Source organism: Carya illinoinensis, chromosome 12, assembly GCF_018687715.1.
Source record: "Carya illinoinensis cultivar Pawnee chromosome 12, C.illinoinensisPawnee_v1, whole genome shotgun sequence".
NCBI lineage: Eukaryota > Viridiplantae > Streptophyta > Magnoliopsida > Fagales > Juglandaceae > Carya > Carya illinoinensis.
Genome location: NC_056763.1, coordinates 14550305 through 14560992, shown reverse-complemented (window position 1 = coordinate 14560992; position 10688 = coordinate 14550305). Strand labels below are relative to the sequence as shown.

The 10688-nt window shown below is 35.3% G+C and overlaps 2 protein-coding genes across 2 annotated transcripts; both read right to left on the bottom strand.

Moving 5' to 3' along the window:
• Positions 1-401: 401 nt before the first annotated feature.
• Positions 402-1545, bottom strand: LOC122290027 ((+)-cis,trans-nepetalactol synthase NEPS1-like). The gene has a single exon (XM_043097539.1). The coding sequence runs from the start codon at positions 1418-1420 to the stop codon at positions 614-616; it is 807 nt and encodes a 268-aa protein (XP_042953473.1). The 5' UTR covers positions 1421-1545; the 3' UTR covers positions 402-613.
• Positions 1546-6674: 5129 nt separating this feature from the next.
• On the bottom strand, positions 6675-10104 carry LOC122289273. The gene is made up of 2 exons (XM_043096256.1): positions 9984-10104; positions 6675-7147 (listed from the first exon to the last, which is right to left on the bottom strand). The coding sequence occupies exons 1-2, from the start codon at positions 10102-10104 to the stop codon at positions 6675-6677; spliced, it is 594 nt and encodes a 197-aa protein (XP_042952190.1).
• Positions 10105-10688: the final 584 nt, after the last annotated feature.

Sequence of the window (10688 nt, the reverse complement as noted above, 5' to 3'; positions counted from 1 at the left end):
TAGTGGTGGCATTTAGATAAATGCCGTTAATTTAGGCAAAGTGGTAGCGTTTAGATAAACGCTGTTAATTTGTACAAAAACTTCGATAATGAGTTTTTCAAGTCCTAGCGTTTGGGCAAAAGCCGGTAATGATGCCGGAACATGTAAATACCGACCACCCACTACCAGCGTTTGGTTGCGTTGATAAATAAACGCTGTTAATTGAAATTTTATTCACGGTGATTATTGACTTAGGCATCGGAGGCATTCCCACGAACTCCCTAGCCATCTCCTTTTTGGATTGCAGGCCGGTGATTGTACGTCAGTGGCGGTAAAACACGTACATAAGTTATAACAAGTTTAGTGACCTTCACAAATTCTAAACCTACACAAAAACTCAAATATGTTGTAGTGAGATTCTATTTGCAAGTCTGAAATCAAACCATGAGACATTATATTTTATTGGACGATCGATACATGATATTCTCGTTTGCAACTTATCACATGGTAACTTTATTTGCTCAACAAACACAAGAAGCTTTTATTGCAGAAAACCAAGTTTGATATATATTAGATACACACCCTTTTAATTAGCATTATTTTTCTCGTACAAGTATTTTTAAAGCATTTGTTTTCATCTCCAGACGGTAGTATTAGTGTCAAGCCAGCCCCCATCAACCAATAGGTCATGCCCATTGACAAATCCAGAATCATCAGACGCAAGAAAGAGTACAGCATCCGCCACATGTTCCGCTTTCAGTGCAACACCTTTTAAGCTTGAATGCGGCTCAAATGCCTCATGCAACTTCTCTGCATCCATTCCAAATGCACTGTATGACATTGGAGTTGCAACTACAGCGGGTGATACACAGTTCACCCGAACGCCATGCTCCCCTAGCTGCCTGCTTGCGGATCGAACAAGCCCAAGCACTGCGTGCTTTGACATAAAGTAATCGGTTTTTTGGAATGCACCTCGGCTTGCTGCTATACTTGCGGTGCACACGATGGTCCCCCTCACACCCCTTTCAACCATAGCACGTGCTGAATGCTTTACACATGCGGCCGTGCCGCGCACATTGATCGCAAATAGATGGTCAAGGGCCGATAAGTCCAGGTCAAGTACGGTCTGATCCGACCTACTAAAAATCCCCGCGTTACTAAACATGATGTCAAGCTGCCCATAGTTCTTGACCGTCCATTCTACCATGGCTTTGACCTGCTCTTCATCAGTAACATCACAATGGATGTATGCCGAATGGTTCAAGCCAATGGATTTGGCCACCTGCTGGCCTACTTCTTTTTGGACATCAGCAATCACCACCATGCGTGCACCATGCTTGGCAAAAACATGTGCGGTCGCCTCCCCGATGCCACTAGCACCGCCTGTGACTATGGCCACTTTGCCTTCTAATTTCTTCTTATACAACGTGGATTCCGCCATTGTAATATATCGAGAAGATTATACGATTGATGTAGCAGCAGGCGTCTCTGCTAAAAGATGATGACCAATATTTCGCGAACTTTCAGTGGGTGTACCTTCTAATTAGCAAATAATGCACTCTGACCACAGAATCCTTTTTATAATAGCACAAACCAGGTGAAACACAACTCTAAAATATGACAATTATTTGCTACAGTACAACTATACGTACAATAATTGGCGTATTGATAAAGCTAATAGTAATTACTTCCAAACCATGTGAAACACAAGTCTATAATATGACAATTATTTTCTACAGTACAACTCTACGTACAATAATTGGCGAATTGATAAAGCTAACTTTCAAACCACATGAAGCACAGCTCTATAATATAACAGTTATTTGCGACAGTACAACTGTACAAATCGTGTTTCACCTAATTCCCAGCAGCATAATTGAAAGAGAACATGACCGAGATGGGTTTATCTATACCAGTACTGTATTTGCACAACCAGAGCAGATCGAGAGGAGAATCTGTATTTTTTAATGCCTTAACTACATACAAACTCATCACTCGACAAAAACTAGTGCACTTATGAGTAGATCACATCCAGAGTGGTTGGCACTGTTATTCAAAATATAGCACTGATTTGCTCTTAACAAAAGGGAGACTAAATTCATAGTGGGTTCATAAGACTAGACAACACAAATATTAATAGCAATGAAAAACAGTATTTAGGTTTGCTTCATACCAAAGAAGTCTTTCTAAGAATAATAAAATTCAGAATAAACAGCAGCGAAAATAATAAATTGCATAGTTCCTAACATGGTGATTCAAGAACGAGCAAGAGCCAAAAAAACCCAACTTAAATAAAAAAAAAAAAAAATTCAGTAGGAAGTGAATCTTCTGGCCTGTTCCTTTTGATTCTCGTATTGATGGTGTACGCAAGCCCTATATTTATAGGCTAGGTGATTACGCCCAAAGAATAACGCGGTAGTTGTAGCACAGCTTTGGGGTGTCGATTCCACAGGGAGACAAATTAAAAGAATAGCAAGAGGAATAAAGAAACTAAAGAAAAAATATTAAATAAGTAATAGAGAATAAAGATTAATTTTAAATGTAAATTCAAATGAAGCAAAGTGATTAACAGAAAAAATACTCAAATTTGATAAACAGTAGAGCGTCGGGAATCCCTTGCACAAATCTGGTATTTTAATTATTCTTAATTCATTGGATAACTCAATTAGGAACTCAATTCTCGCAATTCCCAATCGGAAGGTATAGATTTATAAACCAGACTTAAATCAAATGTAACCCTTTGAAAAAACATTAACCACTTTTAAAAAACTTGAATTACTATCCCTATTGATAAAATCCAATGATGACAATATACTCAGGAAGTGATATTGCAGCAAAAAAATTAAATCAATATAGATAAATAATTGATCCAAACATAATCAAAAAAACTAATCCATTCAATAGAAAAAACATGACTGAATCCATAAATACAATAAATTTTATGATTATTCGGAGAAGAAAACATCAACGATGAATTGAGAATGATAAAACAAAAGAGTTTTAGCAATTGAAAATCAAATACATGAATTAACAATAAATTAGAAATACCATCTAATGTGCAAGTTCATCCCTAACCCTACTTGAGAATTTAGTTACCCATAAATATAATGGACAACAAAAATCTCCAGAGAAAACTGAAGCGAACGGTGGCCATGGAAGTGATTTTCTCCTCTCTTTAGATCTGCCTCTTGTGCCTCTTCCTTCCCTCCATTTCGTGCTAATGATATGCTTATATAGGGTAAGAAAGAAACCCTAATGTCCTCTTGATTTCCGCATAAAAAAATCGCCTAAATTTTAGGACTTATCTTGACAGCCACGTACAGCCTTCAGGAGTTCGAATTTGGAAATCCTTATTAGAGACAAAGTTATAGCCCTTTAAGATAGCTTTCCAGTGCATCAAGAATTGCATCGATCCAATATATGAGTAAAAAGATATTATCAAAAGACTAAAGTATGTCCAGACTGTCTCCTAGCGAATTTCAGACTTGGACTTCTTGTGGTTTCATTTTGTGATTTTTTTCTTTTTCTTTTCTTCCAAATTGCTCTCAAACCCCATGAATGTCCTCCTTTGAATTTTACTGGGCTTTACTTGCTCTTTTATAAACTTTGAAATTAGACATAAAAAAAACTGCTTAGGACTATCGCAACGTAAATAGAAATTCAATTTAAGAATACACATTAATTCCTATGATTTCTAATCACATTTTAGCATTTTAGTCCAATAATAGGGTATATAGAGTGCACTTTCGCACACTCATCACTAGGTTAGGGACCCTCTAACAAAGTCAAACTTAAACCATTTCTCCCATTAAGGAATAGGATAGGTCTATCCATTACTAGTTGTTCAAAATGAGGGTATTCAATTTTACTAAATTCATCCCTTTTGACAATAGGTGCCACCGAAGCATTACAGCTCTTCATGTTGAATCTCTCCAAAACTCTTTTAATGCAGGCCCTTCGAGACAGTCTCAGAATTCTTTGTTCTTTGTCTCTATGTCTCTCTATGCCAATGACATAAGAGGCTTCACCTAAATACTTCATTTCAAAGTTTTGAGAAAGAAACTACTTTGTGTCATAAAGCAAGCCTAAATCACTGTTTGCAAGCAAAATATTATCTATATATAGGACTAGGAAAATGAATTTACTCCCACTGACCTTAAGGTATATGCATTGATCAACAAGGTTCTCAATAAATCCAAATGAGTTAATAACCTTGTGAAACTTTAAATACCACTGGCGGGAGGCCTGTTTAAGTCTATATATGGATTTCTTTAATTTGCAAACTCTCTGACTGTTTTCTTTAAAACCCTTAGGTTATAACATATATACCTCCTCTTCACGATCCCCATTTAAGAATGTTGTGTTAACATCCATCTAATGTAACTCTAGATCAAAATGAGCTACTAATGCCAAAACTATTTTGAATGAATCCTTCTTAGAAACTGGAGAGAAAGTTTCATGGTAGTCAATGCCTTCTTTTAGAGTAAATCCTTTAGCTACAAGTCTGGCTTAACGTTGTTCAACATTACCAAAAGTATCCATTTTGGTTTTATAAACCTATTTTAGTCAATGGCTGCTGCTCTATTAGGTAAGTCAACGAGATCCCAGACTGATTTTTAGCCATGGATTCCATCTCATCTTTCATGGCATCATACCAAGATGTGGAATTATCTCCACTCATGGCCTCTGAAAACGAGCTTGGATCTTCCTTAGGTCCAACATCAAAGTCAGATTCTTAAAGGTAATCATATAGTCATTAGAAATTGCTGGTCTTCCTACTCTTAAGAATCTCCTTAATACTACTTCCTCTGTAGTTTGTAAACTAGGAGGAGGTTCTACTTGAACCTGTTCTTCATGAGTAGACTGTTCTTGAAATGATTGTTGTTCAGAGTAATCAATTTGATCTTCTCTTAGCATAATCATGCGTCCTTCATATGAAGGAGTTTTAGTCTGCTCTTGTGCTTTCTCAAATTGTAACTTACGAGGATAAACACTCCCACTAGGTTTAGCATCCTCAAGGAATTTGGCCTTTCTTCTCTTAACTATTCTAGGACTATTTGAAGGACAATAAAAGTTGAAACCTTTGGAGTTTACTGGATAGCCAATGAAAAAATCACTTATTGTTCTTGGGTCCAACTTCTTTATGTGAGGATTATAAATCCTCACTTCAATAGGACAATCCCATACGTGTAAATGACTAAAACTTGGTTTTCATCCAGTCCATAACTTAAAAGGTGTCTTAGAGGCAGCCTTTAATGGAACTCTGTTCAAGATATACACAATGGTTTTCAGGGCTTCACTCCGTAAGAATATTGGCAGTTCAGAATTACTAATTATGCTTCTTACCACGTCCATAAGCGTGCAATTCCTCCTTTCAGACACACCATTTTGTTGTGATGTGCCGGGCATTGTGTATTGTGCAATAATGTCATTTTCTTCTAGGAATTTTGCAAATTGACCTATCATTTGTCCACTTTCTGTGTACCTACGATAATACTCAACTTACCTATCAGATCTTACAATCTTGATTATATTTTCCTTTTGTTTCTCTACTTCAACGTTATAGATTTTGAAAGCATCTAGTGCTTCTGCCTTTTCATTTAGAAGGTAGAGATACATATACCTTGTATGGTTATCTATGAATGAGATAAAATATCTCTGACCATTTAGGCAAGGAGTAAGAAAAGGTCCACAGATATCAGTGTGTATGATTTCTAAAATACTCGAAGTGGTCTTGTTGCAACTTTTAGTTGTGTTGTTGCTCTGCTTTCCTTTCATATAGTCCACACAAGTCCTAAAGTCACTAAAATCAAGAGTTTATAAGACTCCATCATTCACCAACCTTTTAATTCTCTTTATGGAGATATGTCTCAATCTCCTATGCCACAACATGGATGAGTCCTCATTTATGATGCTCCATTTAATACCAACATCAATATCCAAGGATAAATAATTATTCTCAAAATTGGGATCTAACTCAAATTTAAATAAACCATTAACTTTTATTCCACCACCAAGGTAAACATTATTCTTAAAAATGCTAAAAGTAGAATTAACAAATCTAAACTCAAAGTTAACCTCAGTCAACTTTTGAAACTAAAACCAAATTTCTAGAAAAATTAGGAATAAAAAATACATTTTCAAGGTCTAAAACAAGAATAGTTTTTAAAAATTATCTAAAGATCCCAACAGCCACCACTTGTGAACGCATCTTGTTTCCTGAATAGACATATTGTTCACTTGGTTGCGGCTTCCTTGTTTTGAGAAATCTCTGTATGGTATTAACAATATGCATTGTAGAACCAGAATCAATCCACCATGTGTTTCGGGGAGCTTCTACAAAAAATGATTCATGACACACTAGAAAATAGGAGATTATATTTATTTTCGAGCCATCTCTTAAACTTTTGGCAATCTTTCTTCATACGCCCTTTCTGTCTGCAAGAGAAACAAGACCTTAGTCATTTAGAAAAATGACACCTTGTGCTTATGCAGTTGGGTATCCTTGCCTTTCTTGGTCTTTCCATTAGTATGATTGGCTATATGAACACTTTTAGGCCTCTCATTTTTTAATCTCTTCTCTTCTTGAACACACATGGTCAATAATTCATTAACTGACCACTCATCCTTATGTGTATTGTAAGAGATTTTGAAAGGACTATATTCAAAAGGGAGAGAATTCAGAATGAAATGTATCAAGATGACTCGAAGATCTCCAACTTTAGGGACTTAAGTTGAGCTGCCATGTCCCTCATTTGCATAATGTGCTCATGCACACCTTTAGTACTATCAAAAGTCTTACTTGATAGTTTCTTAATTAGAGTGCTAGCTAAAGCCTTATCAGAGCAAACAAATTGTTTCGCAACAACCTTCAGGAATGCTTTAACCTTATCAGTTTCAGGGATGGAACCCTGAATGCTCTTGTTGATGTGAGATTTCATAAACAACAAACAAAAACGATTAGATTGCTCCCACTGTTCATTTTTTAAAATCTGTGCTGGCATACTTGATTCTGTGAGGGCGAGTGGTTTGTCCACACGGAGCACCATATCAAGCTTTAAGCACCCCAATTTTAGAAGAATATTTTCTTTCCAGTCATAGAAATTATCACCATTTAGCATCAGAATACGAATAATATCATCAAAAGGTGAAGTGGGAAATGTTAAAGCTGCAATAATTAAGAAATACTTTAATGCTATGAATTTTAACTTTATTTAAATCAACCAATGTCAATTTAGCCAATAGTAAATTTTAACCAACTATAAATAATCGTTGCATCACATAAAAATTTACTAAATATCCAAATAATAAGACTAGAATAATTCAATGTTAATGAATAAATTCTCCATACCTTTGGGCATAGGAAAATCTACCACCAATACAAAACCATCTATCTTACTATAATTAAACCATCAATCTACCACCAATAATAACCTACATTTGAGTCTGGGCTACTAAAATAATGATTAAATCACAACACAAATGCTAATATATCTTTATGAAGTTAAAACTTTATATGATTATCGTTATAAATTAGGATGCTTTGGCTACTCCCAAAATACTTCGATAATCGGCCTTATATGATTATTTTTCAATAGAAAAGGACGCTTTGGCTACACCCAAAATATTTCAAATAATCATAACCTCTAGCATCTTACCATAGGAAAAACAATATCTATTGATCCACCAAAAGTTAATACAAAGAAAAAACAACCCAAAAACAAGCCAGGAATAAAACCCTTTGTTTAAAAAAAATAATAAAATATTTAATTAAAAAATAATATTTTATTCTTTTAAATTGGGCTGGTCAAAATTGTTTTGTATGGATCAATACTTACTGAACATATAGCCAATTCCAAAAGCTGGCCTTTATAGGGTACCTTCTAATAAGGACAAATCTTTCTTAAAAGCCAAAGGCCTAATAAGGCGAAGAAAGTTTAAAAAGCCGAAAGGCCTAATGAGTCGTTAAAGGCCCAATAAGGCTAAAATTGATAGAAGACCAAAACAAACCAAAAGTAATTCCATAGCTGAGGTTCAGATTTTTTATTTTTTTTAATAAATAGTGCTGATCAATGCCTTGATGAATTTTGCCATAGAAATGAATAGTACTACTTAGTAAATTTCCATAAAAGATTCTTCTTTCCTAGACAGAACTTCAACGTTTCCAAGAAAAATTGGAAGGTCACAATGGTCCCACTTAGGTCCCAATCTCCTAGACAGAACTGCCTTAGATTGTACATATCCACAGTTCCACAGCAAAATGCCATAAAATTTCTCATATCAAACCAAATTTGATTTTACAAAGAAAACACAATAATATTAGATTTTCATGCTGAAATGAGAAAATACATATATGTCCAAAATCTAAATCAATAGGAATGAACCTGACTCTGATACCAAAAAAAAAAAAAAACTATTTGAGTAGGAAGAGAATATTCTGGCCTATGCCTTTTGATTGCCGTACTGATGGTGTACACATGCCCTCTATTTATAGGCTAGGTTAGGAACCTTCTAACAGAGTTAGACTTGAACTATTGCTCCCATCAAGGAATAGGATAGGGCTTATCTATTACTAGTTATTCAAAATGAAACGCTTAATCCCCTAGTTTAAATTTAAATTTAAACTACTTAACAGATAAAATCTTATATTCTTAATAGATAAAATCTTATCAAAACTTGATAGGCAAGAGGGTCACTCTAAATAGAACTCTAATAGTCTTCACAAAAGGAATAGAAAAAGAATTTAGATAAAATTACTGAGATCAAATAAATTGTTTCTGAAAAGAATTACATGTAGAAGAAGTTACAGCTAGAGAATAATATAATCACATACCAAATATGCTATGATTGTGTTGGAAGAATGAATGGAGGCCAAAGAACATCTTGCAGGTAGATCGAGCAAGAGATCTAGCAATCGTGAAGTTTTGTGGCGTGGAGCTAGGTACTTACAACTTTATGGGCCTTAAAAAGCCTCCATCTGCTTGACCGCTCTTCAGAACTTTTGTGCCACATCCAAGTTCCATCGAGTTAGAATGTCCAAGCACAACATATTAGAACATGAGATATGAAGTTATTCAACTATCGCCTTAAACTTGCCAAGCCTTTGACTGAAAGCCCTCACATATCTCACCAAGTTGTGGACTTTGGTAATGGAATCACCAACCTCCTCAAACTCCTAAGCAACTATGAGGTTGATGATATTTGCACAACATCGAACATGAATAAACTCGTGCTCATGAATGATATCCTCTTTTCTGTTAGATTATACTTGAACCACTCAATTGTAGTGTCATTGGCACTGGCATTGTCAACTGTTATACAAATGACTTTTCTAATTTTTCAATCCTTTATACAATCGTCCATCATAGTCCTAATTGATGAACCCTTGTGATCAACAATTTGTTTAAAACCAATAATATATGCTTGTGCAGTGTCCACTCATTGTCTACAAAGTGGGCTGTGATACACATGTAGTTGACATTCTATATGGATATTCATGTATCAGTAAAAACTGACAATCTCTAACCAATGGTAATAAACATCTCTTTCATTTCTGCCTTCTCCTTCGCATGCCTCTGTGAACAATCTCGTATCACTTTATACTATGAAGGCATCAAAAATCGTGACTCGAGAGTGTGAACAAATTTATGAAAGCCTTTTTTGTCAATTGTGGTAAAAGGCATCTCATCACAAATGATCATTTCTACAAGCAATTCATGCTACATCTTCTTACTGTATTACGGGATTGACAGCTTCTTAATATGCATACCATTAGTGGTGATCTAATACTGCTGGCAACCATTAAGATGTGCTTTTAATACACTGGTGCCATACTTTTTTGAATGACAACCACAAAGTTGTACACAGTGGTAGCATCTTGCTTGTAGGTTTACACGATCAACCCTTTTTTAGGATGCCCTGGTGGTATACCATGCTCAATGGGCATTTCCTCCGCTCCTCATTGAACATATCCTCATCTTCTATATCTACAGAGGGTCAACTACTTGCATATGAAGTAGCTACTATAGATGTGGCTCTAGGGGTGGAAGTCCCTATTGGTTTAGGAACTCTGGCATTTACAGCATCCCCTTGCAGATGATCGTCTTCACTTGGTGTAGCATCCATATCACAATCAATTGTGCTAAAAAGATAAATTAGAAAGAAAAACATGTACTGCATACATACATATATATATATATGGAAGGGACTAGAAACAAAGTGTGGCAATACGATAGACCATCAAGAAAGCCAGCCAAAATAACATGTATGGCATATATATAACCAACACAATTATAAAGCTAGCCAAGGTTCCAGCAGAAATACTGAAAATTATGTTTGAAATGATGAATGTAATGATGTGATGATGAAATGAGATTACTGTATAAAGCCAACCAAGGTTCCAGTAGAAAAACATGTACAGTTGAACTATAATTTCTCAGACTCAACCTTAAGAATAACGCCAATTACTATTTCTGTTCAGTATATGACAGCCCAACCAGATCATACATATGGAACTATAACTCTTCATTTTTTTTTCTTTTTATAGATTTACATTCAGTGTATCCTACTTTGCGTAAATATCTGATCTTCCTCTTTCTCCCTCTCCCATGGAAATGGAGACATTCTTAATTTTCATGCTTCTTTCTCAGATTTTTCATGTATTTCACATTTTTTTAATGTTTATTGTCACTTTTCTCTTTCCTTTATTT

Coding starts and splice junctions, on each gene's coding strand:
- LOC122290027 (XM_043097539.1), bottom strand. CDS start 1,420: ATGGCGGAATCCACGTTGTATAAGAAGAAATTAGAAGGCAAAGTGGCC.
- LOC122289273 (XM_043096256.1), bottom strand. CDS start 10,104: ATGGATGCTACACCAAGTGAAGACGATCATCTGCAAGGGGATGCTGTA. Junction 7,148..9,983: donor AGTAGCTACTTCATATGCAA/GTAGTTGACCCT, acceptor TAATTATTGCAG/CTTTAACATTTCCCACTTCA.